At 43.7% G+C, this 21,440-nt stretch overlaps 2 protein-coding genes across 2 annotated transcripts in view; one reads left to right on the plus strand and one right to left on the minus strand.

Moving 5' to 3' along the window:
* Positions 1 to 3,789, minus strand: SOCS1 (suppressor of cytokine signaling 1). Its single transcript, XM_009091935.4, has 2 exons — positions 3,362 to 3,789; positions 1 to 1,452 (listed from the first exon to the last, which is right to left on the minus strand). The coding sequence occupies exon 2, from the start codon at positions 1,375 to 1,377 to the stop codon at positions 754 to 756; it is 624 nt and encodes a 207-aa protein (XP_009090183.1). The 5' UTR covers positions 1,378 to 1,452; positions 3,362 to 3,789; the 3' UTR covers positions 1 to 753.
* The window catches only part of RMI2 (RecQ mediated genome instability 2), a 27,160-nt gene continuing 8,958 nt past the window's right edge, over positions 3,239 to 21,440 (plus strand). Inside the window, exons 1-2 of the mRNA XM_009092133.4 lie at positions 3,239 to 3,663; positions 3,842 to 3,947. Coding sequence (XP_009090381.2) covers positions 3,239 to 3,663; positions 3,842 to 3,947 — 531 coding nt within the window. The remainder of the gene's footprint in view (positions 3,664 to 3,841; positions 3,948 to 21,440) is intronic.

A 21,440-nucleotide genomic window follows, 5' to 3' on the forward strand; every position in this document is an offset into this window, starting at 1 on the left:
TGTGTGAGGAACATTTCTGGACAGTTTTATTTTTCCCCACCGAGGTTCATGGGGTTTGGTTATGTCAGACAGCAGTGTCTTCTAGCTCAGGGTTTTGCACCTTTCCACAGAAATAGGGCAAACCAGTGTTGGTGCAGCTTGCTCAGCCAAGGGTTTTATTTACTCTGTCAAAAACTATGCACCACTGCAGTCTTAAGACATTGTCCCTGCTCTCATGGATTTAGGAGAGAGGTGGATTCCTGGGCAGATTCACACTGAGTATATTTTCTACTTGCTTGCCCTTTTTTGTTGTAGGCTTTTGCAGGCAGGATCTCTGCCTGCTGGACCAGCACTAAGACAGACTAATTTGCTAGGGCAAAGAAGCAGGACCATGTGGAGACCTCTCTGCACTTAGACACTCAGTTAAGCAGTTAATCTGCCAGCAGAATAGGTGCCAGAGCCTTTAAAACTAAAACCAGAGATGCTATTTTTTTTAAAAACTGTGACAATAAAGTTTATTATGTTAATATCATTAAAAATATTATAAAATAGTAAAATATTCTGCTTGGCAGAAAAATCATGCCCGGGTTTTAAAACCCCAGGTTTGTGCAAACAGTTTTTGTAAACATAAGAAGTCAAGTGTTCAGGTTCCATCACAAAATACAGTAAACTGCTACAAAAATAAGTTTGCTCACTGTCAAACATAATTAAAAACCCAGGAAGATGGATTTTGTTACACATGTCCAATGTGTCCCTATACAGTTAATGCTGCGCTTATATCTGAAATGGAAAGGATTTCAGGTAGTCCTTTAAAACGGGATTCAGTGGGATCTGATTTAAGTTCTCTCTTCCAAAAGTCTTCACGATGCTTTTCCGGCAGAGCTCCTGCAGTGGCTGCACCCGGACCTTGCGAAGGGGGGTAACCAGTACCTTCCTCGGGGAGCTTAGGTAATGTTCCAGCAGCTTAAAAAGACAGTCAAAAGTCTCTTTGCTGCCATCCAGGCTGAAACGCCCAGTCTGGAAGTTAATCCGGATACTGGTGGGCCCAGTTGCAGTCTTAACACTGATGGCAAAGAAGCAATTCTTTTGTGTGCTGTCCCTGATGAGGAAGGTGCCCTCGGGCTCAGACTTCAGCTTCTCGTGGGCAGCACTGACAGTCAGAGGCCCCCAGTAGAAGCCACAGGCATCCAGCAGGCTGCTGGCTCGAGTGATGCTACTGAAATCCGCCTGGGAGCGAAAGGTTCGGAAGTGCGTGTTGCCCTGTGCCTGCAGAGTGCCGGGCCGGCCGGGGCCCTGGAAGCCTCGTGCCTGTGAGCGATCCCGTGCCGGAGGGTCAAGAAGCCGTCGTGGGTCTGCTCCAAGTGCATTATCTGCTGACACCTTGCTGTGCGCTACCATCCTACAGCCAAGAGCAGCGGATGCGGTCTTCCATAGCGTCAGCGGCTACGGCAGGGCGGCCTTCCAGCAGCTACACTGAAATGCCAAGGAGAGACACCACGTGAGATCGATCCCCAGCGACAGGCGGCGGCAATCGCTGAATGACCGACTCTTCCATTGATACACCTCCCCCCCATTATAAAATAATTAAATATTTATTTTCCAGTTTACACCAGGCAAACAACTGCTCTCTTTTGGACAAGATTAGCAGCCTATCACTATGGCAAACTCCAAAGCTACAAAAATATTTAGCAAGGACCATTAGCAGCTACAGAAGATAATAAGTTTCCTGCTATGAGCCCTTTTAGGGCCTAGCAACTCCAATGACTTGTCAAGGAGAAGTCATCTCATGGACACCTTCTCCCATTCTCAAGTTTTTAAAGAACAAATCAACAAGGTTTTAGAACTGAATTACCTTTTTTTCTGCCTTCCCAACTATAATGACAGAACTCAGCACACAATGTTGTTATTTGGTGCATGCATCGTGTGAAAAAGAGAAAGAGGATGAAGGCTGTGTTCCCAGACAATTGGGGAAGAGAGTGAGGTGAGGTTCCATAGCACGACTGAAGTGTAACTTGGAGGGGCAGCCTGTAGCACGGTCAATTTACACAGTAATCCTAAAACTTCTTTCCTCTCTCCTGTTAACCTGAGGCTCAGCCATAAAAGGCCATTTCCATTCTCCCAAGTTTCCCTTGGGACGGCAATGCTACAACCTACTAGCTTATACAAATCAACCTCTGTGAACCCTTAAAGCATTACTCCGCAGTCTCTCTCTCTTTTTTGTATCACATGCACTCTAAGTGGCCCAATCTAAATTGCTTCCTATTGATATATCTTTCAACATGAGGGACTAAATTCATCCCTCGTGTTACTTCAAAGGAATTAGCAGTGCTGCACCAGGAATGAGTTTGGCCTGAAATGTCTGCCTCTGACAGTGTGGTTCAATACATCTCCGCTGGCTGCCTTGACCTTACTGGCAAGCATAGATTTTAGGATTTATCCCTATAGTCAGATATAGATCTGCAGCAGCAGCTTGTTGAGAAACCTTGAAGGATTCTCAGAAATGAATCCCTCAGCCGTCTCACAGTTCAGGGTAACATGCTAATGAGAATTTCTAAGAAAGTGTGCCGCTGGATTCCTGTCTGTGCTAATTTAACAACTTGATGTTTAGTTTTACTTAAGTCATATTACTTCCTCAAACACCTACGAGGGTTATAAAACCCTTAAGCGGGTAAGTAACAGGCTGAAAGTAGCATTCGGCTTGCTTTGCACAGCAGACGGAAACTGATGCCAGTTCTTCCAATTACTAAGCCAGGATTATCGCTCAGTATTTAAAGTTTAAAATTCACTTTCAGGATACCCTGGGGAGAAATAAGCACTAAGCCCGCGATCTAAAAATCAAAGGGCTCCCTAGCAGAAGCCGTAGGGAGCCAAGCAAGAGTTCGCAGTGCCTTTCCAAAGCGCAGAGAGCAAACAGGGGACTCGCCAGTCTTCGGAGCCCGAAAGCCAGGGCAGGGATCTGGGACAAGGGTGCCACGACTGCGGCGGAGCGGAGACTTCCGCGGGGTCCGGGACCCGGCCCTGCCCGGCGGGTCCCGGCGGCGGCGCGGCCGAGCGGGCACTGCGGGCCCGGGGCTGCCCCGGCTCCCACCGCCGGCGCGGGGCCCTGAAACCCCCGCTGCGTGTTCCCTGTAGTGCTTGTCCCACTGTTTTACACCAGGCACAACAGGTCTGTGCGAGCACGGACACTGAGCCAAAAAGGGAGTGAAAAATGTATTTAAAAAACAAAAAAAATTAAAGGGCAAAGACTCCCGAAGCCACCATGCTCTTGGCACATCTGGCAGGACTACTCCGAAAATCTGAGCTCATCGGGCTGCTGAGCCCGAGCCCTCTCAGCGCACGTCGCTGTTGGCGCGGAACCCCCGGGGCAGACACCCTCCCTTACCTCGGGGTGCCGCGGGTGGGGGGCGTCCCCGGAGCGCAGCACACGCTGCCAGTTCCAGTCCTGCTGCTAGTCCTGGTCCTGGCCCCGGGGGCCGGCCGAGCATCCTCCGGCGGGGGCCCTGCCTGGCGCCGCGGCGAGCCGGGGCTGCCGCGGGGCGGGCGGGCGAGCGGCACCTCCAGCGCTGCCGGCCTTTCCAGGGCTCTGTGGCGGCGCATCGGCCCCGGCTTTTTATTTAACGCGGAGCTCGGTTCGGCTCCTCCCCGCCTTCTCGGAAACCACGCGGCCTTCACTTTCGCTTTCCAGTGTGTGGCCCTGAGCGCCGCCTCTCGAGAACGCCCCACGGGCTCCCTGCCCCGCCGCTGGGGATGCTCTTCAACCTTTTTTCTTCTATCCGACTATGTCTGGGTTTAAACTTTTTGGGTTTTTTTTTTTGTTTTTTTTTTTTTTTTTTTTTTTGGTTTTTTTTTTTTTTTTTGACAGCCCCGTTGGAGCAGGCGGTGGCCGCGGGCAGGGTCGAGAGGTGCTGCGTGGGAAATCCGAGCACGGAAGCGCTCTGAGGCCTCAGGGAGGCCAGGGGACACTTGAGGTAGGTGATGGATGAGGCTCTGATGGCAGCTGCCTCAAAACGGGAGGGGAGGGGGGAAATGGGAAGAAGAGCAAGCAAGCAACCGCTGTGAGGAGGTTTAACGTGAAAATAGCTGCTCTCCTCAGAGCTAACAGGTCAGCATGGACAGAAGAGGTAAGAGGACTTAATGTATAACTTAAATGTTAAAGAAAGGACAAAATATTAGACCAATAATCTCGAGGTGCAGAAAACATTCAGAGAAGCTTATTATTCTTACACTGAGAAGACTATGCTACACTGGGGTTTGAGTTCTTAAAGCAGAATTTCCCTGGGGTTTTCTCCAGAGTAATGAGAATTAAAAGTAGCAGTTCAAATCCCAGCAGTATTTAAAACCTTGCCCGCAGCCAGTGCGGGAGACTTGGAATGCTCTCCTGCTCTCCCAGAAGGAGATTTGAAACCTCAAATACCACACCAGTGTCTTATGTGCTCCCTTAGGCAGGCCCAGTAAAGTGTGTTTTCTTCCAAACAGGATGTTTCTTAAATAACCACCACCTTTTAAAGGCCAAGATGTTTCCCTGTAGTTAACACGATGTTTTGTGACAATGCAAAGGAATTGTCTCTGTCAAGTGATTAAAGGGAGAGGGGCTGGCAATGCCTGGTTAGTTGTCCTTTGGGATGAAGTTGAGGGAATGTATTGCTTGCTATGAGAATAAATATTCTTTTCAAAATCCAGTGTGATCACAGACGGACTTAACCTGATGGCAGTACAGCACCTTACAGTGATGTGCAGCCAGTGTACAATGGGTACACTGACATCTTGACATTTCTGATGATGTTTTAGCCACCAAAATCTACTGCTTATGTTGTCATGCAGGAGAATAGTTATTATGAATTTGGAGAGGCAGCATGCCATTGTTTTTAAGACCTTGCACAGAGATTCACTTTATGCTCATACTCTCAAGTTTTGAGCAACAGAGTTTTAGTCAAGGTTTGGCATAAGCTGCTGGGGGAAGCTCATTTGCTTTACTGGGTAAAGCAAAGGCATGAAGGACTGGTGGAACTGAAACTTTCCTTAGAATTTGAACATGCAATATTGCCACTCTTTGGCACAGCGTGCTCCATGCAGAAGTAGATTCCATGGCTGGTTTGGATGCGGCACTGCTGGTGTTCACACAGAGGAAGCACAGCCAAGCCTTGCCCTTACCAGCTTAAAGTCTACTTAGGCAAGACAAAGTTCCCTTCCTGCCCCCCCACTCTTCAAAGAAAAGGGTTTTGAAGTGCTTAACTCTGTCAAGATAAGGCAAATCAGAGCCAAAAGTTCAGTTCAGAGCCTCTTAACTCCTCCCCCAGCCCCCGGGGCGCCCAGCGAGCTCCCTCCCTGCTGCTGCAGCCTTGTCCTGCCGCCTGTGGCTTTTGGGGCAGAGCACTTCACAACTGTAATGCAGCAGTGGGGAGCGCGTTTCTCACATGAGACAGAGTTGGCTGAAGGATGCTGTCGATGTGCCAGGAAAGCTGTTTCACTCTCATGTAATTTTTAATTTTGTAAGATCACAGGGGAAAGAAAGATCCTGCAGGTGCACAGGCAGTCTGTCTGCCATGGACTGAGTAGTGCAGCTGACAAAGTGTCCATCCAATAAGTAGTGTTCATTGAGCAGGAATGTGGTAATAATATTCAGTTGCAAAGCTTCAGAGCTTGGCAAGGCTCGAATGGGTAGGTAAACTCCCCGTCACAGAGGAGAGTGATGGAGTGAACCTGCCAGCTTGGACAGCAGAAGCCAAGAGTGTCAGGCTGCTGCTTATGGAGTTTGACACCATCCCCACGTGAACCACAGTGAGAGTGGTCCGGGGCACTCCACTAAATGCCTTAGAAAGGCTTGCCCAGGAGAAATGGGCTTCAGCTGTAGTGTGTGAAGGAGATTTGCACAGTGAGTGAAGTTTCTGTGACAGGAGTTGAGGGTTTAGATGTGAGAGTCCCACAAGTTGTGCTTTCTTGGGAAATCTTGAGTTTTACCCACTCATGCTTTGGTTTTGCAACTCTCCCTTCCCATCCTCCCGTTTCCTTTCCTGCATCCTCCGGCCAGCAGAATCCCACAGATCACTGCACCCAGCAGAGGGCACTGCAGAAAGGGGAACGGGGCACAGCTGCTGGACAGAGCACACGGGAAGCAGCTCTAGATAATGGACTGAAGGTGAAAACACTGCTGCCAGTCCAGGTGATTCTGACCCGTGCTCTGGCAGCTTAAGGAGCACTTGCTGCTTTTTTCAAGGTGAATTAGACTTAGAGTCTATTTGGTAAGTAAAGCCTTCCATGTGAAATGCCTGTTTTTCTCCAAGTGGAGAAACAAATTGTGTTTCCTTCCCTGCAGATGGTCTCAGGAAAGAAAAGCAAAATCTGGAGAGAAAATTATTGGGAGACATTACTCCATCTTCCTTTCTCCCTTGTTTCTAGAGAAGGAAAGTAAATGTTTTTGCTCTGAAGGTTTATATCAGTAAACCTCCAAAGTTAAGATAAAGAACAAACTCAGCTTTAGTTAAAAATGAAAGTCCTTAGCCTTATTTTGTAAACATTGTTTTGAAAAATGACAGAAAATTCAAAGGAATTGCTGGGCATTTGTGCACCAGGAGCATGGCTTACTGGCTAGAAACAGGACAAAGGTGACAGGGAATCTGTTTAGAAAGCACTAGGGATGCCAGGTAAGGTCTACCAGGAGGCAGCAAGAGAAAAAACATGGCTCCGAAGATGGTTTTGATACTCCCACCTGGAGAGTACTGTTTCTGTTGGGGATACATGAGACATTTGCCTGTTGGTTAGTTTTCCAAACCCCACACTCTTAGCCTAGCCAACAGCAGAATAATGCAGGCAGATCTTCCTTTATTTGTGCTCCAAGCCTTTCTTCACCCTCTGAAACCACCAGGAGGGATGAGGCTGTGATACCATGTGGGGTATTCCCCAGTATAAATTCCATTATGGGGCATTCCACACCCTGCTGAATTCATCCCCACTGCAGGGACAGTCCTCCAGGAAAAAAAAAAAAATCAGAAAACCTGAAAGGCTTAGGAAATCAGCAGGCACTCCATATTTTAGCTTTTTCCTAGCTTTTGAGAATAGAAGCAGACACTGATTCTGTTATGAATCTGGATTAATGGACAGGCCACTGTGTCTGTGGGACAGCATATTTGGTACAGGAAGTGGGTGATCAGTGTGGGAATTAATATAGAATTGCTCTTTTGCAAAAGTGGTTCGGTAAATAGAGTCATATTTGACTGTTAGTCTTTTGAGGTTAGAGCCTCTCCTGTGCTGATACTGTACATGATAGCTCTTACATGAATGTGCTCAGTATCTAAACTGATCAAATCACCAACATCATCTTTAGAAAAGGGGAACTGAAGCACCAAGAGATTCAGTGATTTGCTTGAAGTCAGAGAGTGACATAGTCTGCAGAAGGGCTAGGAATGGAACATAATTCAGGTCTTCACAGCCCTATACTAGAAACTTAACCACAATACCATCCTTCCTGTTTTAGTGGGTTTTGTTTTCTTCTCCAGAATCTGAATTTTCATTTAAACGAAACCCTTGAAATCGGAATTCTTTGATTTTGCAAGTAAATTAGACACCACACTGTCTGTGAGTCTGCTTTCAGATGCAGTGAAACCAGCAGCACTGAGCCAGGTGTGAACCTGTCACCCACTTTGATGAAGTGTTTGGGTTAGAGTTTGATGCATTTAAACAGGATGTGTCCAAGAGATGCAGCCATTGTGACACTGCCTCACACAGTTCCATTCCCACACTATCCAATCAATCATTTTCTAAGTTAAGAGGTAATGAAGTGGGCCTGATGAACACAGCCCATCTTCTTATCCTTTCAGTCAACCCTTCCAGGTAAAACAGCTACAGATGTGACTCACTTTACACTGGTATTAGTTATCATGCTGGGTATCGCTGAAGAACAATGTGTGTCTGGCCAGGCTGTCAGTGACAGCAAATTTGTCATTATACCAAGAACAAAATACATTTTGAGGATGTCACCAATTTGTTATCAAGCCTTGATAAGCATCTATCTAGACAAGGCCGAGAGAGTTGGTACAGCAATAATTAATTCTGTCTGAACTGGAATTTGTGCTGTTCTGCAGAGAATGTCCAAGTCAGATCCCATCCAGATGGGATGGATGAGAGGAATTAGTGGTTTTGTCTTGTAAAAAGCATATGCACATGTGTGCTGGCTAGAATGGAGAACTGTGAGGAAGTTAAGCAAATTAAGCTTAATAGTGGACTAAGGCTGAGTAACAGCTGAGCCTCTCTGTCCCTTAAGTTCCTTTGAATAGTCTATGTTGTCTGAAGTATTTTACTGTAAGAGATTTAACTGCTATTTCAAATAATCAATAAATTAACTGTCTGAGGCTGAGAAAAGTTTCTTTCTCAGCTGGCTATTCTGGAATTGTTTATTTTGAATTATTTTAATTACTTTCTCAGGGTAGTTAATGCTGGTTTCCTTGAGCCCAGACTAAATGGATCCTGTCTGATGTTCAGTGGAACTTCCTTGTTGATATTAACTAAGTCAAATCAAGATTCACATTAGTCTCATGAATTCAAATGCTGAGCACTTAACCACATGAAAATGTGGTTCGGGCTTTCTGCATTTCAGTAGTTCTTTCTTCGTAATTAGTTGAGTGGGGGGAAAAAAAGGGAAAAGTCTCAAATTGTTGGTAAAAATATTGTGAAAGGGCAGCCTGCTTTGTGATGTTTTTTTTCATCCAAATGACAAATTTGTCTTGCTGGACTGTGTGAGTGTGTCTGTATGTGCATAGTCCGCAATTGTTGAAGGAACTTTGGATCCCTAAACATAATGTTGGTGCTAATTGAAGAGGTAGCAGGGTGCTTTTCAGGGGAACTGCAGCAATAAATATTGGGCTGGAGATGTTAAAGCAGAAAAATATGAAGCTAGTTTGGCTTCCAGATACATCTGCTGGGCTACAGAGCCTTCAGTGCTGGCTAGAGGAACACATTTTATTCTTGGGCATAATCAACACATGGGGAGATTTTTATGGTTGGGCTGAGGTAAAGGAAATGATTCAAGTGTTCCCTCATCTTTGATTCTTAGTCCACAGAAACTGAATAAAATTAATTCTTAGTATAGTCAAATGGATCCAAATCTCAGTTCCATTTCTTTGAATGTCGAGAGATTCTACAGTCCAAATTAAAAGGAAAAAAGTGGTCTTGTTCTTCAAGTGAATAAAAACTGATGTGGTGCTGTTACAGGAGGCAGAATTAGCACACTGGAAATTGAGAAATGAGAAGGTGATGGCAAAGCAGTGTTTTGCAGCATTTCAGCCAGATCCAGGTGGGCAGCTCACTGAGGCTCTTTCAGATGATTTGCTTGAATTTTTAAAACTTGAAGCCATCAAGCCTGGATGACTAAATCTGAATAAATCACTGTTGATACTCAGAGAATAGATTTTCCATGGGCATGATATGCTGACCTCTGTATTCCTACTGTGATTGTAATCTACCTTCATTGACAGATCTTTTTTCACAGTTGCAGTCAATTCCCAGATCATAAACTACCAAACTCTTCTGATGATGGAACACATTTGGTTCTTCAGTATCTAATAACTCCTATACCAAACAAAAAGAAACTACTGAATGTGCACCTTTTATTCTACTGTACAGACTGGTCCAATATAGATTTTATTATTGGCTTATGCTCTTCAAAGTATTGAGGAATTATCCAGATTTCTGTTCCTCCTCTGTCCCTGGAGAAAGGATAAGTCCTGATAGGTGGGTCAATAGTTTTCTTCAGAGTACAAATATTAATTCCTCATTTGCCAAGAAAAGAAAAGGAAAAAACCCTACCATAATTGCTCTTGTGGAAAAAGAATTGGATTTTTTTCTTCAGACATTCTCCCTCTCCAGATTTATTGCAAACCTCAGCCAATTTTACATGTGAACTCAACAAGCTGAGTGCAAAATGGATTAGTTTCACCATGTTCCAGCTCCAGGAAAATTTCTAGGAATCAGGAGCATAAGCTGACAGTTTCTGATGAAAGATGAAAAAGTCCTTTAAGTGTAGAATTTTTGGCATCTGATGTTAAAGAAACATCATCCAAGGACATTAATGAAGCATTTTCTAATTTTTGAAATATCTTTAGAAGTTATATACAGACCTCACCACACAATACTTTTGGATTAATTAAGAAGAAATATTATGTTATGTAAAATTAGTGTAGCTTAGCATGCAGGCCTTGATGTCCTCTATCAGTAAATTAGATAATTAAGAATATGAAGGTGGGAAGAGTGCCCAGCCTGGAGGATTTCCTGCAGGAGTTCTGGAGAGACCTCACGGAGTTGCTCTTGTAGGGGGGGATTTCTGTCTGTGGTGACTCACTTCTCCAGGGCCTCTTTGTCCTCTGAGAGTGCAAGTAGTCCTATTGTCACTTGTGTTAAACTGGAAATGAGTGCTGTGCTGGATTTCAATTGCAGATCTATTTCAGTTCACAATAACGTCACAAGAAAATACTGGCAAAATTTCTGATAATGAGTCTGGAGGAAGCCTTACCCTTAATCACATTAATTGAATTGAGCTTGCCAAGATCACCTCCTAAAACTTACTGGACATGTGGGTAGTGACCTGTGATGCCTGAAACCACCAATTTCTAATACACCTTTACTGACAGAAAAGCCTTTTGGAAAGGTAACTGGAGCTATTCTTACAGGAGAACAGTTTAAATTTGTACTTCTCCTTAGTTCTTTGCTCCAGCTGCCCTGTGCTGTCTCTGTCTTACACCACTGGAGTATGGACTGAGTTACCTCTCAGTTTTTGCAGCAGTACCAAAACTGTGTCCATGACCTTCAGGATTTACTTCTCAACAAAATGATCTGTATATTGCTGACACTGCAGCCTTATCCCACATAAATTCATACAGCCTTCAGGTAGTTGCTGATTTAGTCCATATCTAAGCTGAAGTTCCATAATTAGATTTCTCTAATCACCAGTTTAAAAATTCAGATTAGCTGTGTGATAAGTTGTAAAGAAAAAGCAGATATAATACTTCCTATGCCAAGTGTTGGGGTCTTTTCCCTCAAGAGCTTTCATAGGCAAATAGATACAATTAAGCACCTACTACAGTACCAGCAAGAAATACCAATAAATGTATGAATGTAAATTTAATGTAAATTTAAATACTGTGCTCTCTCTCATGACTTCCCATATAGATAGGTTTATATACTCTCTTCCTGGGTCTGTAAGAAGGTTAGATTACTAACAGGTTAAATTACTACTTTTTACAGTTAGATCCTTTGTAATCCTCATACACTGCTGTCCTTACCCTTGGCAAAGGTGGAGCAGCTACAGGCAAGGTCCTGCATATCCTGAGAGCTTTGCTGAGCTTCAGAGGCCAGCCAGACACCCAGAATTTCTGGCTACATTAAAAATGCCCCAGTATCTTCGCAAGTCCATGCTCAGAGTCTGTGCTCTGGTCAGGAGGAAATTTCCTCGAGTTTAGACTTTTTTGCTGAAGATTTGGCAGGAGTTTCATCAGAGCTCTTCAGAAGATTTCCTGTTCCAGTGGTGTATAAACACGACAACAATAGGACAGTGGCTGTGTTCTTAGGAAGTGTCTCAGAAATTTTTTTCTTTGTTGTGCAAAGTGAACATTTTGTTCTGCGGTTGGTGCTGCTGCTTTATTAGGAATGTGATGGATGTGCTGTGGCTATAGGAGAATGCAAATGTGACTTCATGTGCAGGCTTGACTTCTGCATCCAAAATGCTGCCAGTAGCAGTTGGGCAGAGATCTCCAAGTAGATGTTTTTAGCAATATGGAAAAGCAGGATTGCACCCTCAACAGAGCAGTCCTGACCTTAGATCAACTGCTAAAAATACCTTATTTTTGAATAGATTAAGGACAAAGACATTTAAAGCTCTCTTCTAGATACACTTGCATTACAAATTTTGAATTAACTTAAAGGACACTGCCTAACTCCTCCAGTTTAATTCTGGCTTTTTATTCCTTGCATATTTTATCCTTCCTTTCTTACTGTCCCATTTTCCCCAGGACTGTCATTGATTGACCATTGGGCCAGAAACCAGGGGAGCCCCAGGCAGGGCTGCCAAGAGATCCCTGGTGGGTTCCATGTGTCAGGGCTGGAAAAAGCAGCTTGCCTGGATCAAAAAAGCCCTCACTTGTTGCCTGCTTATGGGCCATACTAAAAACAGCTCACCACTGATAATGGTGCATTGTGTTATTCCAGCAGTAAGTCATAGCATTCCACATTTTTACTTCTCTATTTCTACAAAATTCAATTAAAAACTTGGTCCAATACACACATACATACCTACATACACAAGAATGCATTTACTCTCAGTGGCTGCATTTACCATCAAAGTTGGTAATGTTTCCTGAAATTGGTTTCTGATCCCCCAGAAGTCTGTGGGTTTTTCTTCTTCTTTTTTTTTTCTTTTTTTTTTCCCTTTTTTTTTTTTTCAAAGGTTAATGTCAGGGAAACTAAACTACATACATGAAACTGTAAAATATCAACTGTGTAGATAAATTGTGGCATCATTGTGGCATCAGAGGCATAATGTGTGTGTGACCTGCCTCCAGTTCCATGAATTCCAGTGAATTCCCAGTTTCCACTAGCGGGTGGCAGGCAGATCTGAGTGTGGCTATTTCCTGTTCATTTTGAGCCCTCTGTGGTTGTGATGGTAGGGGAAGAGTAGGAGGGCTGTGATCTGGGGGGAGAGGGAAACCCTGGACTGGAGCCTGGAGAGGTAAAACCCATTGGCTGTTAGGGAGTTGCACTCATCGAGTTGTTTCAGGGCATGTATGAATCCTCTTCATGTGACAGACCTGCTGCACAAAATGCCAAGAAAGATACAGCCTGCAGGGTTTTGGCAAACAGATCATCTCTCATGATTCATGCAGCATCCTTCCTCTGCTCACATCTCTCAAATGTGACCTTCAAAGGCAGGGCTAAAGCTCAATCTGGTTTCAAAAAATGACCCACAAGCAGAGTTTTGTGCAGCATAAAAAAGAGAAAGTGATCCTGAGTGTCTGAAGCTGCCAATGTAGGTTGCCAAAGCAGTTCTTGCTGAATGAACTGCATGTTTGTACTGGTTATTTAGAAACAGCCTCATACCTTGAGACACTGACAGTGTCACTGCCAACTTCCCAGAAGTCCTGTAGCTGATTCTAATTTCCATAAACTATTCTGCATACTGCTATATGCAGACAGAAATGGGTATCTTCTTGTTTTTGTTTCTTCCCTTATCTCCTCCCAGCCCCCTTCTCAGGGGGCTGGGAGGAGATAAGGGAAGAAACTACTCTGAGTTTACCACACTGAGGAGCGCTCCATGACTGGAGACAATTCCTCATCACTGGGGATTTAGTAACCATTCCCCTCTGAAAATGGGATTTCAGTGCAGTCATGAGGCTGTGCAGAGAGCCCATCACTCTTCCAGAGAATTGTTACCCCATTTCCTCTTCTGTTCTCCTAATTAGGAGTTTGCACTTCAGTAGAGCACATACCACAGCCTTCCTGCCATCCTGTACCCTGGTACACACATCATACTGATGGTACATGGTAACAAAGCCAAGAACTGAAAAACTGGGCAATATCAGATTTATATTTGCATATGCAACCTGAAATCTGCCCACTCACACATGTGTGCACTGACTGACATAGTGGTGCTGGGGAAATGTGTGACCTTAACTCTCACAAAACTAGGACAGAATTGGCAGGAAACACAAGGTGTCTCAATTTTAAGGGCTGGAGTTTGCAATTAGTTATTTTATATGGTTTCCTATAGATAATTCTGTGTTCTACAAAGAAGAAACTTTGCTAGCATTCCAAAACAGTTTCTTTAATACAAACTTACTGTTGTTTTAATTATGTTAATAGCCAAAAAGATAATGTGCTGCACGTGGGAGTGCAGGACTCTCCCAGGTGCTGAATGTGAAAATCATGGAGTCAAGGCAGGATAGGCTGGCAGAACTGATGTTCCCCCTGCTTTTCTGGATCTTGGAACTCCTGCTTTACTTAAAATTAATCACAAGACACCAGAAGTGTTCAAATTTTGAAGATAAGTGCTTTTGTGCTACTGCATCTGCCTGTGCTCACACACTGCCAGCCTGCTGGTTTCTAAACAGAGCTGAGCAATGCAGAGCATCTGTGCAGGTCAGGGATGACTCAAACAAATCTGAGTCAATGGAGAGGAGGCAGAAGGGGCAGTATTTCTTCCATCTGAAGTGAATGTATTGAAACCTCATGAAAAACCAACGCTAAACATATGAGGCCTTTTGGAAAGTGTCTCTTTGCAACTGCATCCACAACATGTAGAATGATAAAATCATCTCCTGAGCTGAGTGGAATGGCAGAGCTGAAGGAGGGCTGTAAATAAAGTGGTAGGCGGTTTCCTGCTAAAACTCCCCTGCATGTCCAAGAACCCACTGTGACTCAGCCGTTGCAGTCACTGGGAACTCAGCACAGACACCCTTTTCTGGTTGGGTGGTTTTACTTCTCTTTTTGCACCATACCAAGAGGGGCTCCATTCATCCCTGGAGGGATCAAATGGACAAATACGACCCATTACTTTTTATTGTCTTAAGGTAATGATCTCACAGTAGACCCAACAGGACTGTTCAGACTTCTTGTCTGGTTAGCAGTGCCCCCACCCACACCTGCAAAATGATGTGTCTGCTTGGATCTTTCACATGAAAGTTCTTAGGACTTACATTCACATACTTTTACTGGGGTCTTACATGCATCTCTTGATGGCCTAAAAATCAAATTTTTCTTGCTTTCATTTCATGTGCAAGAATACTCAGAAATTACCTTTCTTCTTTTTTTTCTAAGAGTATGTGTGTAAATATGCTAAATAGGAGACAATTATGTATTTTTTTATAATACATTTTCTAATGTACTTACTGTTCCTTCAAAGAATTAACACATATAGAAGGATGAACTGAGCTGGAAGAATCCCATATTACAGTAACAGCAGTAGCAATGTTTAGTAGTTTTTAGATCAGCAGCATCAATTCTCACTTGCACTAGAATATTTTATGTCTGAAGCTGTCACATGTCATTTTACTCCTCTGGGCTCATGGTTTTGGAACATCCTTTGCCATTGAGACAATGTTTTCCATGGTCAATTTTGAATTTGTACAGACAGCTGCCTTTCCATGTGAGAAGTTCTGTACACACACAGCTTTAAACTTGGCATTGGGAATTAATAAAACAGGTCTGGGAGATCTGCAGGTTTCCATGAACTGACCTAGATCAAGCTGTTCTTTTTCCCTCTTTATCCTAAATACAATATTTATTATGCTGCTTCTTTCTTTACACTTTTGTTTCTACCTTGTCTCTTCTCCCCCACAGTCCTTTTCCTTATTTTATTTATTGTACTCCCTCTGTGCTAGTCCCAGCTACTCCTTATTGGTTTCCTCCATAATAATGCTGGAATGTTGGTCAGATGGGAATCTGCCCTTGTTCTGTGTGAACAAATACCTATGGCCCAGGTTTAAAATTTACTCTGCTCTGTTTTGTTCTGCTTTCCAGACCAATGTTATCTCAGTGACCCTTTAATTTCTGTTTAATATGTCTTTTAGTTTCAAGACAGTCTGCCTTTTGCTTTCTTTCTCTCTGTTATATTAAGAATAGTTTGTACAGGGCTTTATCTTTTTTCCTTCTGAGAATTGTCTACTTTCTCCAGAGTTTTCAGTTTGGCATCTGAAGGTTATCTGTGGTTCCTTGTTAGTGAACTTCCTTTCTGGGAAGTTCAGCCTCCTTGTATTCTGACTCAAGTCATTAGCATCAAAGTACATTCTTCTTTTCCTTTCAAATTCCTATAACTGCCCACTTCTCTTTTCTCTTCCCCAGTCCCCTCCAGTGCCCCCCACAGCAGTGCTCTGCAGGGCATGGCCTTACCATGGAGGACTTGGTGTGCTTTGCAACCCTCCCCTCTGAAAAGCAGGAGGAGATACCCGGGGAGCTGGGGCCAGGAAGGAACTCAGATTATTGCAGAGGCCAGAGGTAGCTAAGGGGTGCTGGCACTGGGGACCTGCCACTGGAGAAATGGGGTGAGGGACACAAAGGTCACCAGGTCCAAAGACAGGGGGAGCTGACATCCCTGGTGGCAGTGCTGGAGATGTGGCATGGATGAGGGGACTCAAAGGCAGGAGGGGCTGGGGCTCACCATCTTTCAGAGCTGGTGCCATCAGCTGGGATTCTGGCTTGGGGACCTAGGACACACTGTGACCTGCCCCATCCCCCTTTCTCCCAATGAAGTGCCCTAACCCCCTTTTTCTTCTCCCAGAAATACCAGAAATAGTGTCAGTACATCGTACATCCACTTCCAAATAGGAGGGTTAACAGACAACCTGATCACTCTGATATCCACACTAAATGATAATTTTATTTCATTAGGCGACCAGAACTCTCCTCCTCTTCCTCCCCCACATACTCTCATTTTAAGTATAGTACTTAGGGAAGATTGTGGGGCTATGTGGGTGGTGCCCCACAAACAGAGTGGGTGCTGAGATCCTGCCTTCTGAGAAGAGCTCACCAGAATGACCAGTGAGGGCAGTGAGTGGGCAGAGCCCAGTGCTGGGAGTGCTGCACCTCCCAGCATCCTGCAAGGTGGCTGCTGCCTGTGCCTGTGACAGGACAGCCTGTCCCCACCTCAGGGAGGGAAAGTGCTGCGCCCTTACTGGTCATAGTGAGTCATTTGCACCTTTTGCTACATCTGGCATGAATTTCAGTTTGAGTTACTCCTGTGCATCATTATTTTCAATATTTCCTTCACCAGAAGCTGGAGCCACAGAGGTGAAATTACATTTACCAGAATCTATCATTAAAACTGACAGCTGGTTCTCATTAGAAGTAAAAGAATCAGGTTTTGAACAGCTCTAAACAGTGCATGTGGAGTAAGACTGTCCATCAGAAATAATAAACAGAATATAATCCCAGGTATTCAAATGCACCTGCCTGTACTGTTCCCCTATCAGAGCTGAAATCAAGCAAGGAACAGTACTTGGGGGACAAGTCCAATTAACCATGAAAAAGAAGAATTTACCAGATGACTAGCAAGCCTGTTTTAATTTAAAGGGAAATCTGTGCCAGTCTTTTGACTCTTTTGTCTTTACATAACATTGTGTGCAACTTAACACTAAGCATTAGCTTCAGATGGGCTTTTGGACCACCTTGGAGTACATCCAGTTTTGGTCTCATCCATATTGTGAGGTTGCCAGTGTCTCTTTTGACCATCCAGATTTATGTCAATTGTTAAGGCCTCAAATAACTGTACTGCAAACTCCTGGACTACTCAGAGGACATGCTCTGCCTTCAAATACACACCTTTGTTGGGCCTTGGAAAACTTTCCACCAGGACTTTACCTTAGTGCCTTCTCTGGTTTTTTCTTGTGCATGTATTGAAGTATTTTACAGGGACAGATTTAACAGGAACTTTGCACACTGCCAGTCAGGTATAACTGCAAGGGTTTTCTGCTGAAATAGAAAAGCCACACTGAGAAATAAGGCAAACCAAGATAGCCAGAAAAACACTCACTGGAATTGTGTCTGCTTATATTTAAATTTCTTGTTTGGAGGAAGTTCTGTTTTTACCTATAATACTATGCAAGTTCCTACAAAAGTCAGTTCAACGTTAGTATTACTCAATTTCTGAAGAAATCATTTGGTTTTGTGTTTAGAAAACTTATTGCCAAGCCCCCTCTGCTGGAGGGAAAAACCATGTTTTCATCCCTGCATGCTGAAGACATCTAGTAAAAGCATTCCAGCTTATTACTGTGCAAGTAATTACAGGCTCAGAGTTCACAAGGTCTTTACTACCTTTCTATTATTATCTATCACTATCTGTCATCAGTTATGCTTTAGAGAAGAGTCTGGATGATCACTGCAAATTTGTTCAAATTATTCCATCTGAATGAGTCAGTGTGTTGAAAATTCATCTTCTCAATTGATTCTTTTATCATGCAAGTTATTTTCAGTAGTGTCCACCCTCTTCATTCCCTAGATGTATTATTTAGATCCTTTGTCAGCAATCATTACACAGTGTTAGAGTGAACTCACATAATACAGCAAACAGGAAATATTTGACTGCAAGAAGCTCCCATGCTTTTCCAAGGCAATTCAAACTGCAAAGATGTGTTTGTCTTTGTGACTGCTCTGCTTGTCTCTCAAGTGTGACAAGAGCAGGTCACTGGGTGAAAGACAAGGTGATGTCCTGGTTAAACCACACTTGTCATTGTGTATGACAAACCCTTTTGCAAGGACCAGCTTTACACTTACAGATCAGGAAACAGGGACAGCAAGGAAAGACAAGCCAATAGCTTCAGCATTGAATGAGGACATGGATTTCAGCCCTGCTCTGAAACACACTGCCTGGTGAACTTGTTCTAGTTAATTAGGCTAAAAGCCAGAAAAGAAGTGTGTCACAACATTGAGCATTGCCCAAGAAAAGTTGGAGGTTTCTGAGACAAAGTGCTGGTCCTGTTTATGGTCCTCTGTGGTGTACATTGAGAGCACTGAGTTTCTTTGAAAGGAGATCCAGAGCAGCCAGTGTGCCATGCAAGCAGCCAGTAAGGAACTATTGCCTACAGAGCTGAAGCTTTTCCCCTCTTGAGACTGTTCAGAAATGGGTCTCTGAAGAACGGCAGTCTTTTAAAAATGGAGCAAGCCAATGCTTCGTTGCTGGGGCAGCTGATTTATACTTAGACCTCCTCAGAATGTGGAAAAGTGAGACTTGTGTCCCTGCTTGGCAGAGAGCAGTCAAACTTCAGTTTCTCCCTTTTCTTGCAGTTGTCCTAACAAGTAAGTAGCAGTCTCCTCTCACTGAGAGGGAATGAGGAGTATTTGTTAAGTATTTGGGAATTTAACAACTAGAGCAGTCACTTGTTTCTGGGAAACACTGGATTCTGGTGACCCCTCTGAGAGCTGTTAACTTACTGCACATTAACCAGTTCTTAGATAAGCTACTGAAGTGGTATTTGAAGCTGAGACAGAAGTCAGTGGCTCACCTCTCTTAAATAAAAGCCCCAACCTGCAGGCCTAAAGGCAAGGCCCATTCTTTCTGGAGGTCAGTGGCTCTTGAAAGCCTTTCCGTGAACTAAAGCAAGTTCACAGCTAGACCAGAGAATGTTTCCTTCTATGGGTTTGTGGTGTGAGGTATTTCAATCTAATTTCAAAATAAGCTTGAGAAGCATGTCCTTGAGTCCATGGCAGGGAGGGGTTTGAGCCTGATTCCCCAAACTGAAGCCTGAAGCACCCACATTCCCACAAAAGATCTCACTAGTAAACTGCTGGATAAAACCGAGGAGGTTGAAAAAATAATGACGCTCCTTTAAGAAAATGTCTCTAATGAAGTCTCTGAAGGGATGAGAAATCAAGCCTCTATTATTAGATTCTGTTGGAAAAAATAGTGACAATTGTTCCATAAACATCCAACTAGCAACACTGAGGGAAGGAAAACCATACTGAATTGGTGTTCTATGTTAAAAAATATTCTTTAAAAAATGTAATTGTATTTCAGATGAAAACATCAACTAATTAATGTTTCCTAGAATATATTCTAAGTACAATATATGAGGTTAAATGACTATTCAGCCTTAGCTGCAGTAGCCAAATAAATGTTAGAATTAACAACAGGTTTGGACCAGAAAGAAGTAGCCCTGAGTTCTAGGGAAGTTAGAAAACCTAGCCCATCTTTGGAAACTGAAGCCCAACAGGGCAGAGGGTTAAAAACAAGTAGTCTCAATTCTCCTGTATGCAACATTTCCTGGCTGATGAAATGCAGCTGCAGTACCTCCCAGGTGCAAGTCATCTGTTGCTTTATAATTTCAATGCCATAAAGAGTTCCCTTTCCTTCTGACTGAGAAGGTTTTATTGCAGGGTCTGTGTACACTGAAGGAAGAAGAGAGGAAGGGGGGTGGGAAAAGGTATCAGGAAGTGCTTCTGTCCCAAGCAGTAGGTAACCAGAGTCAGCTCTGCAACAGGAGGAGCACCATCCTGCTGAGGCATTTGGATGTGCTTAGGTACACTGCAGAGTTTCTAGGTCTGCAGTCTAGGGGTCTCATCCCACATTCAGAGGACTCTTGTACTTTTATGATCAGAGCTAACCTGCTTCCAGAGGCCAAACTGTGCCCAGCCAAGGTGTAGCACTTAGTAGAAGTGATGGAGAAACAAGAAGTTCCCTCCTGCCACTCAGGGGGATGTAGGACAGGGACTGACCCAGGAGAGAACTTGTTTCTTTCCAGAACAGGCTCTTTCTTTTCATGCAGAGCCTGTTCATTTCTTACCATCTGAAATGCACAGTCTGCCCATTTAGGCAGAGCTGTAACATGAAGATACAACTTGAGAGCTATTGAGCTGAGGCATTACATATCCAGACATTTATAGCCAATACAAGCGTGTGAATGAAAAGCAGTAAATGAAAACTGTGATGGAAACTTGTTCTTCAGTATGAGCTTGTAAGAGACAGGTACCAAGAAAGATGAAAGCATTGCTCCTAAGGCATATATCTGCAACTTTTCTGATGAAATAATAAACAAATACACTCTTTCCTACTCATGTACCAGGAATTTAACCAAGTTTCGTGTAAGATTACAGACCATAAACTATAATTTGAGGACATTGCAAAACATGAAAAATGCTTGGAATTCAAGGACAGAAACTTTTACCACAGTTTATCAGTAAGAATTTCATGGCACTGCTCTTTTTATGACTTAACAATTACTCCCTTCAAATGTTATCAGTTCACAACACTCCACAGCTGTGTGACGGAAATTGCAGAAGTACTGGTGGAGCTCTGCTGCTCCACCAGTACATCTGGGAAAGGCAGCCTTTAGAAGGAAATGCATCTATCTATTGTACAGATCAAAAGATGAATGAGAAAGGTTCTCCAGTTACTTTCAGTTCTGTTTTCTTTGGCTGGAATTTTTGTTTTCCCCAGACATCATGTGTCCAGCCAGAACCCAGGGTAGCAGAATGACATTTCTAAGAAACAGAAGGGAAAGTTGCCACAAACAAAAGGGACATTCACCAAACACTGCCAGTTTTGAGTAAAATGTGGCACTATTTAAATGAACACTCCTGTGACTGCAAACTTCAGAGATTTTCTTTATAAGGACTGTTTCTCCCAGCCTTGATTTTGGAAGTTGCTAGTGACCATTACTCAGGCTGATACCACAGGAGGCCTGAAGTGTGTAGCATTTTTCAGAAGGCACTGTGCACCCATCAAAACAGGGAATACACCCTTCAGTCAGAAGAATCAGTGATTGATAGTGAGCAGCACTGGTTTTATGAGCAGTATATACAGTTATTTAACTGGGCCAGCCAAAGTGTGAACTATCCACATTATGTATTCTGAAGCTAACCTACATACCTGAATGCCTAATTCTTCCGGGCAGGGAAGAGCAGTGGAACTGGAGAGCGATTGGAGCCAGCCCAGTTGCATTTGCAAAATGTCTGCCCCAAGGTATTAATTCCTTCATCAATATGCTTAACTG

Source organism: Serinus canaria, chromosome 14, assembly GCF_022539315.1.
Source record: "Serinus canaria isolate serCan28SL12 chromosome 14, serCan2020, whole genome shotgun sequence".
Taxonomy (NCBI): domain Eukaryota; kingdom Metazoa; phylum Chordata; class Aves; order Passeriformes; family Fringillidae; genus Serinus; species Serinus canaria.

Coding starts and splice junctions, on each gene's coding strand:
- SOCS1 (XM_009091935.4), bottom strand. CDS start 1,377: ATGGTAGCGCACAGCAAGGTGTCAGCAGATAATGCACTTGGAGCAGAC.